The following is a 23,340-nucleotide window of genomic DNA, read 5'->3' as shown; positions in this document are numbered from 1 at the left end:
GAGGGTTATGATTTATAGAGAGGTATTGTTGAAGAGTCTCCATTGCCCACACCCTCCTCCTCATAAGCTATTGCAATGCCTCTCCGTCCCTCCACAGCTTTCACTATTGGTGTCTGCCCCAGCTTGGGCTCCAGTCCCTGCCAACTACGGCCAGCCAAAAATGATGCTGCAAAACCAAAAAATCATGATTATATTCTGCCTTTGCGTTAATCAAAGGATGTACACATTTCCAAGCTAGACCCTTAAAAAGTGGAAGAATTATTTCTGCAAGGATTCTTCATCTACAGTTCAATATGCCTCCAGACTCTATACCTGCAGTGTTAGCATTAGCAACAGTGAGAGTTTGATTCCGGAGTACAAGTGAGGAAGAATCTGATGTGCCTTTTTTTATCACTGACGAACTGGTGGAACAAGAAGTTCGCAGAGCTCCTGTGATAAGTGATACATCCGTGGTCTCCTCATTGGTAGACTGGTTTGGTTCTGGGATGTCCACATGGCTGCTCCCACCTATAATATACATCTTTCAGATTAGGAGATCACAGAACTAGACCATATATTTAGACATTTATTTATTTTACAGTCAATTCATCTTCTCTTGATCCTAGACTTATAAGCTATTCAATGTACAAGTAGCATTAGAAGTTAAAACATACACAGCATTGATATCTTAAACCCCATAATTATAGTACTAATATTGAGCAAAACAATATTAAAACAAGATTTTTACATTTTCTATAGAAAGTGTGATTAGTGCTTAACCCATGCTAAGTATGAACAACAGCAAATTGCAGTACTTGCCTTAGCAAGCATCATTAACTGTTAATGCAATGAATGACATACCAGGCAGTAATTCTCTGAAATCTGTGACATATTCTCCAGTCCACTCCCTGTGCTTATTGCAAGCCAACTCCATCTCAAAGGGAGTCACCACAGGTCTGTAAAATTCACTTGAATCCAGTAGCGAGTTCTCTGGGCAAGCAACTAGCACGTAAACATCGATTTCCAAGAAGTTTGCCAGCTTGGGAACATTGATCTTTCCCATGGCAAACATATAGCTCTTCTTGCCTGCTTTGTGAATAATGTCTTTCAGCTGCTCAATGATGGTCAGGTAGTTGGCAACACCCAGTGTGCCCACCAAAATGCCCACCACACCGGCATCCTTGGCCCGCTCAATGGCATAATAGCGTTTCATTAGTGCTTTATTGATATTAATAGATTCAACTTGGCCTGTGGACATTTCTGGATTGAATGAGCTGAAGACACAATGGTTCCAGGTCATCATGAAATTTGTAAGAGTCAGGCCTTCCTTGCCAATGTAGAACATACTGTAATCATCAATGCTCTGTCCCTCATTTACACAAAACTGTCTACCAAATTTAATAATGACTCTATCATCCTGTAAATCCAAGTTATCACTGTCCTGAACCAGTTCAGCACCATCTGCTTTTAGACGAGAGACCACAATATTGGGGTAGATATCACGCAAGAGCTTCCTGAGATCACCTAAAAAGAGATTGGATAAATTAACTGCAGGCACACCAATAATAAATGCTTGGAAATGGCATAGATAGGACAATAGCATTACCTATAGCATGTGAATAGGTGACATCGTACAAGATGATGACATGACTTTGGCTGTCAGGGTAGAGCTCTTTAAAGGCTGTAGCACACTGCTGGATTTCAATAGGCCTCTTCCCAAACACATACAGTAGGGGCAGTCGACTACATGGGCTAAGACAAGATGGCCCATAGTGTACTATACAGTCTGCTCCAACATGTTCTGCTGCTACTTCATCCACACAACAGCTGAAAAGGAGAGACAATGGTCTGGAAGTAAGTATTCTGGCTGGCTTATCCATTTATTTACAACAGGTTTCTTACCTGCCATATGATGTATCTCCTAAAATGAATGTCTTTGCTTTGGTTTCTTTCTCTATTTCTGCAGAGACTGAAACAGCATCAGGCAGGAGTTCATCTGGAAACTGCAAGGCTACCTGAGTTTGAAACAGGAGATATTGATGCCATATTGTTTTTATTTTTAAGTACAACTTGACAGATGAACATGACACCTTGCCTTCTTGAATTTGTTACTAGTGACAAAATGACAAGTCTCAGTTATCTGATACAGCTCCACCAAATTTCCACCATGGCTTCCTGTTGCAATGGTGGACACATTCACAGAGCGTTGGAGAACTGCCTCACTGTTGCTACAGAAAGCATCAGTCATGTTCTCTCAGGAGATAGTGATGTACTCTGGGTCTAAAAGGAATGAGATGAAATACTGGTAGAAATAAGTACTATCATTTCACAATGTAATGTGCAGTTTAAAAGACCAAACATAGCAAAGCAATTATCCATACATTTAGTCTCAAATGAACAGAATTTAATATTGGACTTATCAAACCATACAGAGAGATCTGGACTGTCATTAAAGGGATAGTTCATCCAAAAATCTTACTCTATTTGTCCATCCTCTGAATCACCAAAAAACAAAACAAAGTCAGAATACAATTTGTAAGACTTCTGAAGAAATATGATAGGTGTGGGTGTGAAACAAATAAATATTTAAGTCCTTTATTTCTATAAATCTCCACCTATTACCAGGCCTGACCAGTTGGCAGTGATATGCATGAAGAATGCAAATCGCCAAAAAACAAAAGAAGAATGTGGGAGTGAAGCTGGAGATTAATAGTAAAAAAGGACTTATTTTTGAAGATATGGATTTAACCACTGGAGTTGTATGGATTACTTTTATGCTGCCTTTATGTGATTTTTGGAGATTCAAAGTTCTGACCACCATTCACTTGCATTGTGCATTCAGAAATTTGATATTCTCCTAAAAATCTTAATTTGTGTGCTCAGCAGAAGAATGAAGGTCATACACATCTGGGATGGCATGAGTAAAAGTACATTTTCACTTTTGTGTAAAATATCCCTTAAAAGGCACATATATAAACAGGGTTTAAGGAATAGGCTATATAGAAGTAAAGAACATTCTCGCTGATAAAATGTATATATATATTATATATATTTTTTAGATAAATGCCAACAGACCATTCTAATAAATTACCATGTACAAACAGGATCCATTGTGCAATTTCAAAGACCAGCTGGCAGTTGTCATATAAAACGGATGATCGTGCAATACACATACTGCCTGAAACTAGTTAAACGATTACTGAATGTGACCACAAAATTACATATATATTTGAATGAACCAAAACAATATGTAACGTACCGAAACTCATATGCACATTTCACGCCTGTCAATTCCCACGTGAAAAACTCTTTTCATATCGCTTCCTAGTTTAATGCACAAACAAAACTTTATACTGCCCTCTAGTGTACTGGATACCTGTCAAGGGTTATTAGAATTTCCACACTTGATTTCCCAAGACAAAGACACAAAGAATATTCAGTCCCTTTTATTGAATCAGAATAATATTCTCATAAAAATATATGTAATACAATTATGTAATATATCTTGTGCATTCAAGTTCTCAGTGATAAAAAGGACAACATACAAAATGCTTAACTGGATAACTACACAAGTTTTTAAGATATAGGCCTATTGAAATCATTCTAGTCGAGAGCCACACTATATGGACAAAAGTATTGGGACACCCCTCTTAATCATTGAATTAATTCAGTCCCATTGCCACAGGTATATAAAATCAAGCACCTGGCCATGCAGTCTGCCTTTACAAACATTTGTGAAAGAATGGGTCGTTCTAAAGAGCTCACTGAATTCGAGCGTGGTAATGTAATAAGATGCCACCGTTGCAACAAGTGAGTTCGTGAAATGTCTTCCCTCCTAGATATTCCACGATCAACTGTAAGTGGTATTATTGCAAAGTGGTAGCGTTTAGGAACCACAGCAACTCAGCCATGAAGTGGCAGACCACGTAAAGTTAAGAGCGGGGTCGCCGAGTGCTGAGGCGCATTGTGCGTAAAAGTCGCCAACGCTCTGCTGACTCAATAACTGCAGAGTTCCAAACCACCTCTGGCATTAACATCAGCACAAAAACTGTGAGACGGGAGCTTCATGGAATGGGTTTCCATGGTCGAGCATCTGTATGCAAGCCTTACATCACCAAGCACAATGCCAAGCGTCGGATGGAGTGATGTAAAGCACGCTGCCACTGGACTCTGGAGCAGTGGAAACGTGTTCTGTGGAGTGACGAATCACGCTTCTCTATCTGGCAGTCTGATGGACGAGTCTGGGTTTGGCGAATGCCAGGAGAACGTTTCCTGCCTGACTGCATTGTGCCAACTGTAAAGTTTGGTGGAAGAGGGATAATGCTATGGGATTGTTTTTCTGGGGTTGGCCTAGGCCCCTTAGTTCCACTGAAGGGAAATGTTAATGCCTCAGCTTACCAAGACATTTTGGAAAATTCTATGCTTCCATATTTGTGGAAACAGTTTGGGGAAGGCCCTTTTCTGTTCCAGCATGACTGTGCCCCAGTGCACAAAGCAAGGTCCATAAAGGCATGATTGGATGAGTTTGGTGTGGAAGAACTTGACTGGCCAGCACAGAGCCCTGACCTCAACCCTATCGAACACCTTTGGGATGCAGTAGAATGGAGATTGCGAGCCAGGCCCTCTCGTCCAACATCAGTGTCTGACCTCACAAATGCTCTTCTGGAAGTATGGGCAAAAATTCCAACAGACACTCTCCATAATCTTGTAGAAAGCCTTCCCAGAAGAGTGGAAGCTGTTATAGCTGCAAAGGGGTGACCAACTCGATATTAATGCCTATGGATTTAGAATGGGATGTCATAAAAGCTCCTGTAGGTGTAATGTGTAGGTGTCCCAATACTTTTGTCCATATAGTGTATGTAAAATCAAGTGTTACAGGCTATATGCATTTATTCTGGCAACAGTACTTGGTGTACTGCTCCTAAATACAGTACATGTAATGTGATCCTTAAATGTCTTGAAATGCACTTTATAAAATAATGTGCAGCAGTGTATTTGAACTGCATTGTTTTATCCCACAGAAAAATGCAACATTGAAGAACACAAAGAATGACATGCAAATTTGGATTCATATCAGTTTGTTTAAAAAAAAAAAAAAAAAAAAAAACAGCTTTTGTAAAATTTGCTAAAATTGTATAAGGCATAAGTGAATTTAGACTTTTGAATCTTGTATGCAGAATGCTGTGAACATGTTTACTTTACACCTTATTTGGTATATACAGTATTTACTTCATAGGTTTCATTAGGTTGTTGACTTTGACTGTAACAAGCATGAACTTCAAGACCCTAATTCAATATGTTGCATGCTTGATCGAGGTGTGTAAGCATAATTTAGTGTCCAAATAGAACAAATAAATCTTTATAAAGCATTAAATGTATATACACTCCCACAGGATGTCTGTGAATGCTTCCAGTGGATTGAGGCTGATGAGAGTTTTTTTTCTTTTTCAAGAAGAACAATGTCTCTTGGCATTCACTTCCATATCCGATAGAATCCAAGTACAACTGTGAGACATGTGAATATTGAGCCTAGCGGAAGTACAAATATGAATCATGAATCAAAATTAATCAATTGAAATAGTTGTATACAACTTGCATTCAAATCATTGACCTGTGTAAAGTACATCTGCAGTGCCACTGTATGTTATGATTATGTGGAATAGGGAGCATTTTGTGGTTATGCATGTGTAGGTCCTTGAGACTTGAGATTTAAAGGTGCACTCAGTAATCTTTTGTGCATGTCGTCTTGGACTTACACTGACACCTAGGGGTGTGGATGCAGCATTATTCAAACACAATAATTTTCAGTTACCAATGCCATTGTAGAAATTCACTATTCACAGCAGTGGCGTAGCCAAATGTGGGCCCAGGCCCACCCAGAATATTACAGATTATTCTTTGACTTCAAATATATATTTTTTAAATAGTTTCAAACATTCAGAAATTCAGAATTTCTGAATGTTTGAAAGAACTGTTTGAATGTGCCGCCTTTCTGTTAAAGAAAATTAGGTAAAAAAAATAAATACATAAATAAATAAATAAATGTGGGCAAAAATTTGGCCCATCCATTTTTACAGAGGCCCACCCAAAAGTAATTTCCTGGCTACACCCTTGATTCACAGCCAGCCATGATTGATTTAATCCATGAGTGAAAGTGTCCAATAACAGGGCCGTCACTGATATTAAGTGAGCAGTATTTAGCTGGTCATGTGATCCTAAAATGGCAGCCCCCATGATGGGGCACCCTCTCCATGTAGAATAAAACAGCTTTTACATGGTTACTGATATGACTGGAGTCTTCACCTCATGTGAGTGCTTGTCATTTTATACATACAGTATGTTTCAAAATTACAATTCATTTCTTAAAAGCAAAAAAGCTAAACTTTTTTTAGTAAAAAAAAAAAAAAAAAAAAAAAAAAAAAATCACTAAGTGCACCTTTAATAACACACTGATAAATATCTTCGTCCAGAGCACTGGACACGTGTTTTGTGCTTCATTAAATGATCAAGCTTAAGAATAATTCTCTGCATCATTCATGCCTTTTTTTTTTTAAAAAAAAGCTGAACCTGAGGACTGCAAATATCCAGTTTGCACAGTCCAACAGATGTAAAACTTGCCATGATCTAATCAAAAGTGCCAGTAAAGCAGCAACAAAAGTAAATTGCATGGCTTGCTCAAAATCTTGACATTTTTACCTAAAAGATATTTGATGGAATCCAGTTTATGTGCCTCCAGCATAGTCTTCAGGCCAGCCACTTCGGTGTCGATTTTCATGTTGGTCTGCATCACATGCCGATCCTGCTCAGAATGCTAAGAAAGAAGTTCCAGTTACAATGATAAATACTGAAAATTAAGACATTATTGTCCTAAACAATAGTAATTGTCTTACCATTTCCATCAATTCATGCCTGGTCCCAAGAAGCTTCCTGTTAAATTCTGTGGTCTGGACCAATAACAACACATCAGAGTTAAAGCATTTGCTGCCATCACTTTCAAACCGCACAACTCACCCAATAAAAGAAGCAACAAATATTTTGCTTCCAGGGACAGGTTTAAGCTGTACTTGCCATCTCCTTCACATGACTTTTTTCTATATTCAAATCCAAAATGGTGTCTGCACGCTTTTTGTTCATCACATCCTATAGCAGAAAACAAAAAACTACTATGACTGGAGTACCCAGGTAGGAAAGATGTCTGTGGCGGTTGTGTGTGCCACTGTGACATGTATTGTGCCTGAAAAGTGAAATCAGATAGATGAGTAAAAGGACAAATGTAAAACTATGTATCAAGAGTTATTCTGTCCCATAAACTTACAGTGAGTTGCATCTTTAGCTGTAATAGCTCAACCTTGATTTTCTATAAAAATAAATAAAAAAATTATTAAATTAATAATACTTCATCCTTAATGAGATAATGTCAAAATACACAAAACTGTTATGAAGAAGTGAAAGTCTGAAGGCAACTGGAATAGCAAAATAATGACCTTGAATTCAAATAAGAATTTTACACACTATTGCACTTGTGTATATGGTTGTGTGACAATAAAAGTGATTTGATTTGATTATTTCACAGCTAGTAAATGATATTATTTAATTGAATTCACAAAGATTTATTTCTTCTAGGAAAAATTATTTTAAGCCAGTAGAGTGGAAGATGATAAGAGATTACACAATACAAATGAACAGAGGTCTTACCTCATTCTCTGCCAGTAACGCTGAGAATTCACTCTTCTCTAGAATGATCATGTCCTTTTTAACAGCAGTGAGGTGCGACATAACCTTCTGTAACATGATCTCCTGTAAAAGTAGTCAAGTAAAGTAAATGAACTGTTCGACCTGGGCTCTGGTATTAGATACGTTGTTTATCCCTCAGAGTCCCAGCGTAGCAAACTGCAACATTTGTTTACAGCAAAGTAAATAAATAAAAAAATTACAGCTGCTGACAATCGGAACAACAACAGTTTTGATGGGGAAGAAAACTGCATATTGAATGCCACAGCTTGCTAAAGTCACACAATAGACCTTTATCACATTAGTGCCATTTTTTAATTTTTGATGTGAATGAAAACGAGGCTGTGAGGTATAGACATACAGTCTCTTCAATGGCATTTGCTATATAAAGCTATATATAGCTCCTCGATAGCATCTAATTTTCAACAACTCATGTTTTCTTGAGCTTTTTTTTGTCTACTGAAATTCTTTGGGAAGATGTTTCTTTCAATGTTCATTAGCGGAACGATCAAAAACACTTTAAACTGCAGTACAGCCCATTGAAGAGTCTGTAAGTCAATCCCTCACAGCCTTGTTGTCATTCCCATTATGGCGCTGCCAAGAATAAGGCCCATAATCACCTGAAAGCAGATGTAATAGACTATCATTGTTTTCTTAAGTCTCACTAAATTTACCCCAAAACAAACTATGCTTAAAAATCATAAAGATTTTTATGATCAGTGGCTTCCTAAAAACACGATTGTGACGAGGAGGGCGGAAGGGGAATAAAGACAAGCTGGGGATGCCAGTTCGAGAGAGAGGGAGAGAGAGAGAGAGAGAGACACACACACATGTGTGTGTGTCTGTGTGTGTTTAAGTTGATTTAAGTTGATTTATGTCATTAAAAGTTTCGTTGACTGCTCAGCCGGTTCCCGCCTCCTCCTTGCCCATCCTTACCCGTTACAACGATCAAGGAGGAAAAAAGAACAATTTAATTGGCTTGTATTGTTTAATTTGCAAGAAAATTTGTTGGCAAAGGAATTACCAATATAAATGTTGATTATGACAACAATAATAATAATAATTGATAATGTACACATAATTACAGTACATTAGCAGGCTTTTATAATCTGTATAACCCTCATTGATGAGTACAGAAACATCATATTGTTTATCAAAAGTTATTATATATAAATAAAATACACAAGGTTTAAGGCCCATTTGTTGGGTAAATATCATATCTATGTATATGTAAATGGATTAAATGTAAACCCCCTATTCATGATTCTGTAGAAAGACTGAAGTTTTACGTTCCTGTGTCGATTGTCGAAGTATTTATTATTTAAGTGCAGTCTCATCTAGCGTCTTCATACATTTCCCCATCCCGTCCTACATCTTGCTCCTTGTCCTTGCTCTTTTTCTTTGTTTTGATTTTATTTACAATTTTTGTAATGTTCGCTGTTTTGTAATGTAAAAAAAAAAAGGTCCACCTTATGAGAGTTCTGGTTAACCTCACATGAGCTAAATCAGTAAGTGAGGGTCATAGGTCATAACACCAATCAATGAACCAGATTATGGATGTGTTCGAATGACGACGAAAATCTCACTTGCTGTGTCTTTGTCGCCATGTCACCGTACATGACGTCCATGTTGGAATTTGTAATATTCACCATCATCTTGACAATGACCTCTGCCTGCTGGGTTGTGAAACCTTAAAGATGGACACAAAGCATTTATATGATTCTCAATCCCACAGACTGATTTTAAATCAACAGAAGAAGAAAAATAGAAACATCTGACCGCTTCCCTCCAGCAGTTGAACCATTGCATGAGTGTCAAAGAATAACTTCCTGTTGCCAGATTTAGTGATGTCTGAGTTTTTGAGGTCATACTGCAGAGTTTGAACTGAGGTGCTCAACTCTGAAACAAAGACGTTGAGGGACAATTAGAGGATAGAATGCTTACAAAGAAGACATACACAATTTATAAGCATTCATCTTATCAAGATGAGAAACCAGCTAGTGACTGCAAACCTAGACATGTGTGTCATTTTTTGATATAGGTAAAAATATACAGACCTCTGACCAACGTTCGTGAACTTCTCAAAAGCAAAAGTTGTGACTCCTTTTCACAACTTAAATACTGAGTAGATCTGATTCTGTTCAGTGTACTTCCAAATGCAGATATAAGGTGTAATCTCCCCTTGCTGTTTAGAGACCTCATTCTGCAGAAACCAGAAGATAATCGCTCGTCTAATAATCCGTGCAGAACATTAAAATGTTGAGTGATCGCGGCAGCAGTACGGGACACGTTTTGACCGCATGAGCTTGCTTTTCTCCTCTGTATTCGCCCCTTTACACTGAGCAAACAGCTTTTAAATTCCTGATATAATACAGAAGAATTACATATAAATGTATGACACTATATACGTGTTTTCCCCCACTGCATTAGTAACTACAAAACTTAAAAACGCTTTTCTTTTTTCTATTTGACAGATCCGGCCATGCTATCAAACTTCCTGAAACAAAGCACGTAAACAGTGACGTAATCATGTAGCCTGCAAACGCGTTTAAACTTTAAAGGAATCCACAGTCTAATTTCCTGGTTTCTGTTTCTGGTCTCGAGACGACAAGTAAAAACGGCCAAAACGAGCGACCCAGAGGAGAACAACAACCATTTATGTGTTAATTGGAGTAAAAAGGTATTTCATGCTCAGCTTGTGCAGTTGTTGGCTGTCATAACAACTCAAATAATGATATCAACATAACTAACCTCGGACCATCGCTTCATGTTATCTACACGCTCAGGTGGGGCACTGTCTATAAAAAAAACAGTAATCTCGACTCTGTTAAGTATCAGCATGTTTTTTGACAATTTGTACAAATGTAATACCTTAAACATTACATGCTAAGAATAAACGCCGATGCGAGAGAAAACACTCGAGACCAGAAAATGAAAATTGCTGAATCGTAGAACACTTCCGTATTCAGGAAAAAGGTGGATAGTTCACCCAAAAATGAAAATTCTCACATAATTTACTCACCCTCATGCCTTCCCAGGTGTGTAAGACTTTCTTTCTTCAGCAGAACACATTTGAAGAAAAATTGAAGAATATCTCAGCTCAGTAGGTCCTTTAAATGCAAGTGGATGGTGATCAGAACTTTGTAGCTCCAAAAATCACAGACAGTCAGCATAAACATCATCAATACGACTCAAGTGGTTAAATTAATGTCTTCTAAAGTGATACGATCACTTTTGGTGCAAAAAAGATCAATATTTAAGTAATGTTTATACACATTTGAATTGTATACACAGTATACATTATCAGAACTGTACAGTATCAGTATACACATTCACAAGAGTGCTGAGTGAGTTCACGTGGTCCTCGTGTGACGTATTCGGGTTGGCATGTTACGGACGTAATCTCACGTTCTTCTCTCGGTTTAGACATCCAGGATAAGTACACAAATGCATGATTGTAAAGAAACAGATCAATACAGATCTAAACCAAAACCAACAAAGCTTCTGTACAGCGTTCCTCCTTCTCAGTTGTAAACAGTGCTGCTCTTCCGGGTGTGTCACACGTGTGTCAGTTCTCACGTGAAAATCCCATCGTGATTACGTAACACATGCATACTGCTGCTGACTGGAAGGGATGCTTTATAATTAAAAAGTACTTAAATATTTATCTTTTTTTCACGCCAACAGTGATTGCATCACTTTAGAAGACATTAATTTAACTGCTGGAGTCGTATGGTTGATGTTTATACTGACTATCTGTGATTTTTGAGCTTCAAAAGTTGGATAACCATCCACTTGCATTACTGAGCTAAGATATTTTTCTTCAAATGTGTTCTGGTGAAGAAAGAGTGTTGTACACACCTAGGATGGCATGAGGGTGAGTAAATAATGAGATAATTTTCATTTTGGGGTGAACTAACCCTTTAATCACGACATAAACAAATCCAAAACGTAATCACGTTAAAGTAGTTATCTGAATTGTTCAAACAAAGGTTGCGGAGGGCTTGTGTATTTTCAATGTAATTTTACAACTGGGAAAAAACAACTTTATGAGATAATATTATATGAATTAAACCCATAATCAAAATATTTCTACAAATATTTCAATTACCCTTCAAAGACATATTTTTTTATTTATATTTATTTATTTATTTTTTATAAATTTTATCCAATTTTCTCCCAATTTTATCCAATATTTAATAGGTCCTCGTGGTGGCGTGGTTACTCATGTCAATCCGGGTGGCGGAGGACAAGTCTCAGTTGCCTCCACTTCTGAGACAGTCAATCTGCACATCTTATCACGTGGCTCATTGTGCATGACACTGTGTAGACTCCCAGCATGTGGAGGCTCATGCTACTCTCCGTGATCCACGCACAAATTGCCACGTGCCCCATTGAGAGCGAGAACCACTAATCTTGACCATGAGGAGGTTACCCCATGTGACTCTACCCTCCCTAGCAACCGGGCCAATTTGGTTGCTTAGGAGACCTTCCTGGAGTCACTCAGCACGCCCTGGATTTCGAACTCGCAACTCCAGGGGTGGTAGTCAGTGTCAATACTCGCTGAGCTACCCAGGCCCCACAAAGACATCTTTTGATGTCTTGTGTTCATCCAGAATGAACTAGACTGCTACCGTCACAATGACAACAGATTAATAAAATTACAAGTTATGTGCACTCAAAAAAATATTATATCCTATTTTTAACATTTACACATTTCAAATTCATAACAAAATTCCATCAAATTGAATTGTGTAATATTTAACCAAATTAAATGAACCCTTACACCCATACCTCAGGTCTTTAGTGACCCGGGACGTCATTCCACCCCCTGTACCTCATCCATTTTTTGGAGTTGTGCCCACACCTCTTTCGTATTCCTCAGTCTTTCTCTTATTCAAGTTTTGGCCAAAAATATTGACACCCTTAGTAAATATGAGCAAAGAAGGCTGTGAAAAAAAATCTGGATTGTTTATCCTTTTGATATTTCATTCAAAAATTTCACAAAAATGTAACCTTTATTTGAAGTAAAGAGGGGAAATATCGCATTATTAAATACATATTTTTCTCCAAAACACATTAGCCACAATTATTGGCACCCCTAGAAACTCATGAGTAAAATATATCTGAAGTATATTCCCATTCATATTTTACATTTTTAGTGCACCTGGGAGACTAGGAACATTAAATTGTTCAGCCATGACTTCCTGTTTCACAGGGGTATAAATATGAGGTAACACACAGGCCAAATTTCCTTAATCATCAATCACAGTGGGTTAGACTGAAGAATATAGTTCTGATATGTGGCAAAAGTTTGTTGAACTTCACAAAATGGGAAGTGGCTATTAGAAAATAGCCAAAGCATTGAAAATACCCATTTCCACCATCAGGGCAATAATGAACATGTTCCAATCAACTGAAGATGTTAAGAATTGGCCTGGAAAAAGACGTGTGTCTATATTGTCTCCACGCACGGTGAGGAGGATGGTTCAAGTGGCCAAAGAATCTCCAAGGATCACAGCTGGAGAATTGCAGAAATTAGCTGGGTCTTGGTGTCAGAAGGTCTCAAACATTAAAAAATGTATAAATATCAGACATCACCTACATCACCACAAGTCGTTTTGGAGGGTTTCAAGAAAAAAAGCCTCTGCTGTCATCCAACAACAAATTCAAGCATCTTCAGTTTGCCAAACACTACTGGAACTTCAAATGTGACCAGGTTCTATGGTCAGATGAAACAACAAAAGAGCTTTTTGGAATCAAACACCAGAGATGGGTTTGGCACACACAGAGATGAAGTACCCAATGTGTTAAATGTGGTGCTGCATCTTGAATGTTGTGGGGCTGTTTTTCTTCCTGAGGTCCTGGAGATCTTGTTCAGATACATGGCATCACAGACTCTATCAAATACAAACAGATAAAAAATCAAAACCTGACTGCCTCTGCCAGAAAGCTTAAAAATGGGCCCTGGTTGGATCTTCCAACAGGACAATGATCCAAAACAAGCATCAAAATCAACACAAAAAGGGTTCACTGACCACAAAATCAAGGTTCTGCCATGGTCATCCACAGTCCCTTGACCTGAACCCCATAGAAAACCTGTAGGGTGAACTGAAGAGGAGAGTCCACCAACATGGACCTCTGAATTTGAAGGCTCTGGAGAGATTCTGCATGGAGGAATGGTCTCAGATCACTTGCCAGGTGTTCTCCAACCTCATTAGGCATTATAAGAGAAGATTCAGAGCTGTTATCTTTGCAAAGGGAGGTTTCAAAAAGTATTGAATAAAAGGGTGCCAATAATTATGGCCAATGCCTTTTCGAGAAACATATTTATTTAATAATGAGATTTTTCCCCTGTTTCAATTGTTTTACTTCAATTAAAGGTTAGATTTTTGTGGATTTTTTTAATGAAAGATCAAAAGGATAAACAATGCAGATTTTTTTTTTCACAGCCTTCTTGGCTCATATTTACCAAGGGTGCCAATATATTTGGCCACCACTGTAAATAGTAGTGTAGCACACACACACACATACACACACACACATACACACACACAAATGTGAACATTACAAAAATATATTTTTTATAATGGCTTAAGTACCAAAAGTGTACAGAGACACTAGAGATCCTAGGTATGTGATAGTGTTGTTGTTGTTTTTTTTAAGCATGACCATAAATCATATTGTAGCATACAGTGTGTGTGGGTGGGAAAAAGAAGAAAAGACTAATTATTGCATTGAAAATAGCTCAGGCTACTTTATTTCAAAAAGCTACTTTATTTCAACAACATACATGCTAGTCCTACCATTAAGCAACCCATTCCCCGAATAAGCAAAAAGCCCCACCATTCTTATCCATGGTGACCCCAAAATTCAAATAACAAAAACATTCCTGAAATCCACACTGAAGAACATAAAACATGATCACATATCTATTATTTACTTACTTTGAAAACACACATAAAATAGCATTTAACTGTTCCAATAACCTGCTAAAACACAGCCCCACGCTAAGCATGCTGGGAAATCTAAATCCTCCCTTTCCAGACTCACTAACCCTACGTCACAATATTTTTATGATTATTTCATATCTTTATAAGTTTACTATCACAGGATATATTTATCTTTATTACAAGACAAACGAGTACTACAGTATATTCTTGCAAATGACTACTATATCACGTTGATGTTCTGTGCATCAGTGGTAAATTATCAGTATCCCACATGCATATACACATACTGTACATATTATACATGCTATTTTTGTTTTTTTTTACTTTTTATTTAATTTTATTAAAGATTAATCAATTTAATTTTGTTATGAAATTTACATGCTTAAATCTATATATATATATATATATATATATATATATATATATATATATATATATATATATATATTTATTGTGTCTTTTGAATACCACAATGCAAGTGTGGACAAAACAACAGTACAACAATGAACAAATCAATAAAAGTCAAATAACTAGCAAATTAATTAATTAAGATGCAACACAAGGCTATAGAATAAATACATTTAATAATTTAAGGATAACTTCATATTTTCATTCATTTCACACTTCTATTTTCATAATTTTATATGTCATAACATTATTTTTGCAATTATTATTGTTGTGTAAATGCATTTATGCATGCTCTGAGCAGCATTAAACAGTCTTTGTAAATACAAATAAATGCCACTTCAGACGCAGCTTCTGTGCCATCTTTGCAGTGTCATTCTTCGGAATGCACACATGCTGGTGCGAGGACAGACTATCAGGAGTCAGTAAACTCTGGTTGGGTATCAGTTTTTCAGAGACTGTGAAATTGTTTTTACCCTAACCCTAATACTGAATTGGAGTCACAAAACATTTCAAATAGTTTCTAATAGCGTCAGAACAAAAGTGCTCGACATCTTACACTTGTACATTACAATAAATTAGTTACTTTGTTTCTGATACTTACAATCGAAAGCAAACGTATACCAGCATTATATAACATTTAGTATCATTTTTCTTTTAGATTCTTTTAAATTATTTTCATTTTACATTTCATTCATTATTCATCTTATACCATGTATTGTTTATATTCATTTTATATAGCCCTATATTTATTGTTGCTTTTTACAACATTGATATATTATTTCATTTATTATAATTTCAAAAGTATTTTAAATTCTTTTGAAATGTATTTACTGAGAAATTGACACCATATCATCATATACACCATATAATCTGTAAATTCATTAACATCTTCATTAATACTTAATTTTATTTTACATTTATATTGCTATTTTTGCATTGATAATTTGTCTTCTTATCATGCTTTGCTGTTGCTGTTTAACCATAATGTTGAAGAAAGGATAACATATAAGCCTCATCCATTTCTACTTTGCAGGTAGAGCTCTTTTCTGTATCTGCAAGAATAACCGTATTGACTCAGTGTCTCCTTTGAATGACATAAGACACTGAAACTGTGCAGGTGTGATTTTCTATCCCATTGCCTATTGTAAAAAACACGTGTTAAACGTCACTTGCTCAGACAAAGTTAAGGCCAAGACAAAAAAATAAACACTTGTTTGTGTTTCAACAAAGCTTTGCTTATTTCTTTTCATCCTTTTTTTTCACTTTGTCACCTGCTTCTGCCTCTTGGTTGCAGTAGAGTGAATAGTAAAGAACTAACTTAATCTGAATATCAGATTGAATCTCATGTTGTCTGACAGAGAGCTCTTGCAAAAAAATAAAATAAAATAAGATGGATATTCAGGTTATTTAAAACATTAAATTTTTTTATTTTTCAAAATGTAATGTTTGTGAGTTACTTAAAAATGAAAACATGTCACAATGTATGAAGGAAAACAAAAGGAAAACCAAAGCAGAACACTGAACTTTTTCCTAAAATCTTGGATTCTGTAGAATGGTCACACTTTGAATTAACAGCAACTTTATAAACACCCGACATTTGGCTGGCAATTTTTAGCAGAAAATCACCTGTACAATCCCATAAAAGTTAAAATACTGTGAAGATGACGTCATTAGACTGAGTTGGCTTTTACTTTCTCCTTGATCAGAAAGCTTTTTAATACCTCTGAAGTATGTTTTGGGATCTTGCTGACCAACTGGCTGTAATCCCGATCGACTGGCATGCCCGTATGCCAGAAATCAGTTCTTCAAAGTTCAGTTACAATGTTATTTTGCCAGGCAAGGCTCATCTTTTCTGTGCAGTGGTGTCTTTGGCAATGATCATACTGTATAGTGAGCTTACAACACAAATGAGCGATTTGTCTAATTATTAGGTCCCTCTTTGGCCTGTCGGACCTTTAGTGACGTTATAAGTGTACAGTAGTTTAATGTCCTGGAATTGCTTGATGGTTTGCCACATTCGTCTCCAGAGTTCTTGTGAAATTTGAATTGACCTTCATTTTGAGGTTATTACATTTTTCTTTATTTTTTACTATTAAGACTAACATAACCTATATTTTATTCATTAAAATTACATCTTAACAATTTGTGACAGAATCGATGCTAATATAATTAGTCTAGTGTTTTTAACACAGTTTTCTACACATTTGATTGACTTCTTTTCCTTCATGATTAAAGAAAATGAATTTGATTAAAATAATTTATTATAATTTAAAAAAGTAAATGATATATAATATAACCACCCATTCTCACATTGAATGGTAGGCTACTGTATATAGCAGGAAAATGGTAATGCACCAAAAGTTATTAAAGGACTGTCATGGTAAGTCACAACATAAATGTTAATGGAAAAAGAACATTTTAAACTATGTGTATTTAACATATCAGATATATCATCTTATTTAAGTTCTCAAGGTTTAATTACCTTTAAAAAGATTTAGGTATAATTCAACTAAATAATAAAATAAATATAGTCATACATGGAAAATATTAAAGCCCTATGCTTCTCTATTAATGGAACGGTTTTGAGAGCACTGTACAGCTAGGAAAATGAACAGCGAACAGTAACAGTTAGGATCAAATGTTGTGTCAATGTTTACAGTGTATTGGCTATAAACAGGAAAGAAATGAGAGATCTACAGTTAAAATTATGGCATGATGAATCACATGACCCTCTGAATATAGTATTTACTATCAACCCTAATGTTTACATGCCAAACCTCTACTTCTTGAAGCACAGATAACACTGGATTTTACTGCTTGTACATATTTCACATTTCTTTTGTGAAAAACGGATACACTCAAAATTAATGGCAACAGTTTTGATTTGTAAAAAGAACTGATGTAAAACTGCAGGCGCCGCTGAGATCAATAGAAAGGAATGGTTAAACTTTTGAAAATAAATACACAGACACACAGCCCTTTTCAATTAAAAACAATCTGTGTGCAGACTTTAAAGGAAAAGTTCACCCAAAAATGAAAATTCTGTCATCAACATCATTACTTTCTTTCACAGATTTTTTTTTTTTTTTAAAGAATGTTTCAACTGTTTTTGTCCATACAATGAAAGTCAATCGGGTCCAAGACAACATATGACCACACTGACTTTCACTGTATGGGAAAAAAAAAATCTTCTTTTGTATTGCACAGAGGAAAGAAATACATACAGGTTTGGAGTGACATAATGGGGAGTAAATGATGACATAATTAAACATTTTGGGTGAACTATCCCTTTAATGTTTGGCCGGTCACAACTGAAGGGACCTCAGAAAAAGGAGCATTGCCAGTTAACCTGGCAGCCTACACCTCACAAATGGTGCACTTGATTACACTTCATGCCAGGAACACCACACACACCGATAGCACCACGGCAAAGATCGCCACACTGCACAGAATCATTGCCATGAACATTTGGCTACGATCGCAAAAGCGTTCGGCTGCCTCTTCATCGATGGAGAGCAGCGCCAGTGAGGCGCTATCAGTGCTGACGGGGTCAGCATACTGAAGTCCCTGTGCTTCCACTGTCCAACGCAGAACATTGACCTTCAGCTCCATGTCTTCCAGAGTGCGGTCCACCTGCGCAATCTCCTGCTCCAGCTGACTCTGCTCCTGACCCTCCATGCTGGAAGTCTGGGTGTCATCACTAGCCTCCTGCAGGTCAGGCAGGCTCAAAGCCCGTGCTGCCATCTCTGTTGTCCCCCCTGTTTAACAGCATAAGCATTTCAATTTGTATTTGTAGACTGATCACAGAGATAATGTAAAATTTTGCAGAGCTTAAAAGGTGACAATGAAACTGGCAGAGAAATATATACGGATGTGTAAAGGTGCACTTAGTAATTTTTTACTCATTAAAAACTTTAACCCCAAAAGAAATGAAACATGCATTTTGAATGTGTTTAAAGGGGTCATGTAATGAAAAATCTAATTTTCCTTGATATTAAGACATATAAGAGGTAACTGTACTATAAAAACATACTGTAAATTTTAGAACTCAAAACTTCCCAGTCTAAAAAGAGCATTTATAGTTCCTATCTTTCTGAAACGTCTCGTTTTGAAAACTGTGTGTTCGTGACGTCACAAGACATTGCTCAGTTGTATTTACAGGGCCCACAGCATGTCATTGCACCCTTGGCCCCGCCCACTGGCACTCAGTTTATATTGTAAATAGAGAGGGAGATAGATAGACCTAGTGGGACCAACTATTCCTGAACACCAAAGGGGACCCATCTGGACTATTTTGAAGTTTTATGTGCATATAACATGCACAGACGTCTTTGTTTATATCACCGCTTTTAAAAGAAATGGTGTCAAGTTACAATTCAGAAATGGAGATGGCATTCAGTTTCATTCAGCTGCTCTGCTTGCTGTTCTTGCGCCCATTTGTGCTATTTTTAATTGTTGGTGTATGTGAACAAGCACTAGCTGAATGTCTTTGACTGTTTGATGCGTTTCTGGCGATCTGTGCCTCAGTGTATTATTGCTTGTGAACCAGTCATAATACGATTCAAGCTTTGCAAAGGAACTGTTATTGAAGAAGAATGGGGCAGTTAAAAACACTTGGACTTGAACGCAAAACCGTGAGTAAACAGTTTCATTCATGAATATTTCAAATGTCATGACTGTTTGATAGTTTATGTTGCTTAAGTGAACACTTTAATATATTCAGATGCAATTTGTTGGATGTGCGATATCTGTAAACATTGAAATTTAGTTTTAGAATGTTGTGGAGAGCTTGTTTATTCTTTTCTGACTGAGATTCAAATATGTCTGAATACAGTGGGAATTTACATTGAAGTTTAAAGGAGACGCTGAGGCCAAAACTGAGCCTTTCAGACAGAGGGCCAGAAAAGGGTGGAAAATTATCATTTATAACTAAACTATAACAGTTTTGGTGCAAACAAATTTACTGATTTACATTATCAGTGGACCAGTGGAATTAATGAAAAAAAATTAATGTCCCCTTTAAAATTTGTGCACTCACGTGAGATGAACAATCCAGCCTAATAAACAATGTTTAATTTTATATTGAGATGGGCTGCCTCATCAAAGTCCCTTTCAAGGCATGTAAGTCCACTCGGCGGCAATTTTTGGAACCCTCTCGAGCAGGCTGGGCAGATTTTTTTTTCTATGTTAACAAGTGGCATACAAGTACAGCTTCTATCTAATTGAATGGGGAAAGACCGAAATCTTCAAAATGGCTGGTCAAGATTACGATCACGATTACAATCAGCAGTAAAATCTGACAACACTGGTATCATAAATTGTGCTTCTTTAGCTAAGATTATGCTAAAAAAACACTACTTCCTGGCTTGTCTAGCTAATGGTATGCGCATTCTCGAGTTGATTGACAGGTGATGACTGTATCTAAAAGGTGATTGCCAATTTTACCTGTAAGACGTTGGGCATTCCAGTTTCTCCCATTAATTTGCTAAATAGTCTCTGGCCTTATGTTGAGATTACAATATACTACTTATTTTATCTTGGTAACCCCCATATTATCGAGGACTTTTGCTTTTGGAATAAAGTAATCATGGTTGACTGTGAATAGCGCAGGGATCTGGAACAGAATGCTGTTACTTTTACATGATGCATCCATGCCTCTAGGTGTCAGTATTAGGGCGTTTTCAGACCTGTGGACCATTTGCTTAGTTCCAAAACAGGGACTAAATTGTTACAATGTTGCATTTTCTTCTTGGTTCGGTTCGCTTTCACAAGGCAACATTTCAAAACGGACCAAAACTGTCAATAAAAGTCACATGTGAGCACGCTGTCCCCTTATTGGTCATTATGTTTGTTCGCTGTTCCAGGATTAAGCTCATCCATTGATATACCGGTTAAAATTATAATGCCTGTAAAAAATTTGTCAACCATTACAAATTTAGTTTTTGTTATTTTTATCCTTCATTAGTTGCTTTTGCATTATTTCTCCATTGAAACGTGCCTGTTCTCACAGCTCTCTCGTACGTACACACACGCTCGCGCACATACACAAACAGCAGAGTAAAGCCGCATAAAAAAAAAAATGATTTGTCAAAAGTTGCTAACGCCGTCCTACCCGTGTTCTGACGCTATCCAAAAGAGAGAAACGATCATACTAAAATTACCTCAGGAATTATAAAACAGCTCCTGTTTTAAACATGCAATTATATCTAATATAGGTGCCAAAAGGCTATATCCACGTTTTGATGATAAATGACAGAGAAGTGGTGATTTTCTCCAAAGTTCCCTCAGTTATGTTCATGGTTTTTATAGGGATATTGTTTGGTTCGTTGGTCCGCTGGGTCGGTTTGCATTCTCACCACAAGCTAACCGCTCCAGAGTTCATTTGCAATCGAGGTGGTCTCGGACCGATTGTTTTGGTGTGGATCTGAGTGTGATTGCCATGTTCATATATGCCTAAACGAACCGAACCAAGGGAGAAAACGCGCCAGGTTCCGAAACAAACGCTCCAAACGAGCCAGGTGTGAAAATACCCTTATCGATAACTGTAATATCAGACAATGCAACATAAAAAAAAAAAAGTTCTGAGTGAACCTTTTACTTAGAGATACAGTTCATTATTTTCTATGAAGTCCTATGCTAACTAAATATGATAATGGGGATATAAATGTTGGACACTAGGGGTGCTTATAATTTATTAAATTGTGCATCCTCATTTCTTCGCTCATTCATCCTTGAGCCTGTGACCCTGAAACCGATCAAAGTCCGACATAATGAAGGACGTATCAATTCTCTAAATGCACCGCAAGGAGCCGCAAGGATCGAGGATGGAGGAAGCTTACAGAGGACGCTTGAGCGAGGAAGCCAAGGAGCATCCTATGCGGAAGATTTTTTGGTCAATTCACCTGACGTATGCATAAATTATCCTCCCCCTTCATCTAACACAACGGTTTTAACCATAATTGTCGCATACTTTAACAGTGCATCTTCAATTACTAGTTTTTATTATGAATATATTAATAAATCAAGTTTCAACAACATAACGGCAAGCGATCCAATGAAATGCAGCTATGCAGAGACGGTGCTTTGAAGTGACGTGAGTGAGCAGGATATTTCATTTTACAAATCCGTCTTGCAAAGCAAGGAAAGGAAACGAGGATGCACAATTTCAGGAATGAAAAGTACCTTAAGTATGAATGTTGAACAGGGTTTACAGAGTGACTTCCTGGATGAGTGGTATTATTTCCACCTGTGTGAACCTTGTTTGTGAGACTCTCCTTAAAAAAGACCCACACCGAGACACGTAGGGGATTATTTGAACTTTTGTACACAGCCATGTGATAATGAAGGCATTTCAATGTAATAAGAGTGCCATGGTTATTTTGCTTTTTTGGACTAATCTTATGCCTTGATGATAGAGCGCCTGAACTTTATATCCCACTTTTAAAGCACTACTACTGTTGGATATTTTTATATATGTATGACTCAAATGAGTTTTAGTAGATGTATGTAGATGTATCCATTAATTGGCTCTATCACTCCAGTCTCTACTCTCCACCAATAGCTGGTGTGTGGTAAGTATACTGGCGCACTATGGCTGCTGTCGCATCATCCAGGTGGATGTTGCACACTGGTGGTGGTTGAGGAGATTCCCCCTATACTATGTAAAAGCACTTTGAGTGCCTAGAAAAGCGCTATATAAATGTAATTATTATTAATTATTATTATTATGACTGAATGGTACATAGGGAAAGGATGTTATAGCTGAAAAGTAGAAGCTCATAACTTGGTGTTAAGGTATAGGAGTAGTCAATATTAACATGAGAAGCATTGGTTGACAGCAGTGTTGGGTGTAATGCATTAAGTAATGAATTACTGTAATTAAATTATTTTTCATTGAAAAAGTAAAGTAAGGGATTACTCAATTGTTCAGTAATTTAATTACAATTACTTCAGTGTAATTGTGTTAAATACTGTATAGAATATAGAACAATTCTATATGAAACAATAGTGAATTTAAAATCGAAATTGAATGTCTAAAGTTAAAATATATGTTTTCTAATTTAATGCAGCCCCCTTAAATTCTTTGGCCAGTTCATGAATAATTTATTTGATTTTATATTATTTATTTGAAAGAATTAAAAGAACAAATGCTGACTACCACCCCTGGAGTCACAAGTTCCAATCCAGGGCATGCTGAGTGATTCCAGCCAGGTCTCCTAAGCAACCAAATTGGCCCGGTTGCTAGGGAGGGTAGAGTCACATGGGGTAA

The 23,340-nt window shown here is 36.9% G+C and overlaps 4 protein-coding genes across 9 annotated transcripts in view; 1 reads left to right on the top strand and 3 right to left on the bottom strand.

The window, feature by feature from the left end:
- dph2 (diphthamide biosynthesis 2) lies at positions 1-3,310 on the bottom strand. 3 transcript variants are annotated; one of them, XM_051703745.1, is made up of 7 exons: positions 3,239-3,310; positions 2,075-2,259; positions 1,882-1,994; positions 1,586-1,806; positions 841-1,503; positions 313-507; positions 1-166 (listed from the first exon to the last, which is right to left on the bottom strand). In XM_051703745.1, the coding sequence occupies exons 2-7, from the start codon at positions 2,225-2,227 to the stop codon at positions 6-8; spliced, it is 1,506 nt and encodes a 501-aa protein (XP_051559705.1). In that variant the 5' UTR covers positions 2,228-2,259; positions 3,239-3,310; the 3' UTR covers positions 1-5. The 3 variants fall into 3 exon arrangements, with proteins under 3 accessions (XP_051559705.1, XP_051559715.1, XP_051559695.1); XM_051703755.1 differs by having other exon boundaries at positions 3,071-3,256; XM_051703735.1 differs by having other exon boundaries at positions 2,075-3,256.
- Positions 1-23,340, top strand: part of abcf2b (ATP-binding cassette, sub-family F (GCN20), member 2b) — a 306,662-nt gene that overhangs the window by 77,134 nt on the left and 206,188 nt on the right. The window lies entirely within an intron of this gene.
- mcur1 (mitochondrial calcium uniporter regulator 1) lies at positions 3,410-10,649 on the bottom strand. Of its 3 annotated transcripts, XM_051703825.1 has the most exons (9): positions 9,768-10,630; positions 9,490-9,609; positions 9,297-9,400; positions 7,675-7,776; positions 7,295-7,336; positions 7,048-7,119; positions 6,870-6,923; positions 6,676-6,790; positions 3,410-5,508 (listed from the first exon to the last, which is right to left on the bottom strand). In XM_051703825.1, the coding sequence occupies exons 1-9, from the start codon at positions 9,910-9,912 to the stop codon at positions 5,453-5,455; spliced, it is 810 nt and encodes a 269-aa protein (XP_051559785.1). In that variant the 5' UTR covers positions 9,913-10,630; the 3' UTR covers positions 3,410-5,452. The 3 variants fall into 3 exon arrangements, 2 of the variants coding, with proteins under 2 accessions (XP_051559785.1, XP_051559793.1); XR_007897818.1 differs by having other exon boundaries at positions 5,482-5,508; positions 6,870-7,213; positions 9,768-10,649; XM_051703833.1 differs by lacking the exon at positions 3,410-5,508 and having other exon boundaries at positions 7,048-7,213; positions 9,768-10,646.
- Positions 16,464-23,340, bottom strand: part of LOC127444463 (regulator of G-protein signaling 9-binding protein B-like) — a 31,008-nt gene continuing 24,131 nt past the window's right edge. For both annotated transcript variants that reach the window (XM_051703856.1, XM_051703857.1), the window contains one exon: positions 16,464-18,829. In XM_051703856.1, coding sequence (XP_051559816.1) covers positions 18,462-18,829 — 368 coding nt within the window. In that variant the 3' untranslated portion in view covers positions 16,464-18,461. The remainder of the gene's footprint in view (positions 18,830-23,340) is intronic.

The sequence above is a fragment of the Myxocyprinus asiaticus genome, chromosome 1, assembly GCF_019703515.2.
Source record: "Myxocyprinus asiaticus isolate MX2 ecotype Aquarium Trade chromosome 1, UBuf_Myxa_2, whole genome shotgun sequence".
Taxonomy (NCBI): domain Eukaryota; kingdom Metazoa; phylum Chordata; class Actinopteri; order Cypriniformes; family Catostomidae; genus Myxocyprinus; species Myxocyprinus asiaticus.
The sequence above is the reverse complement of the archived record's forward strand: the minus strand, read 5'-3'. Positions and strand labels throughout refer to the sequence as shown.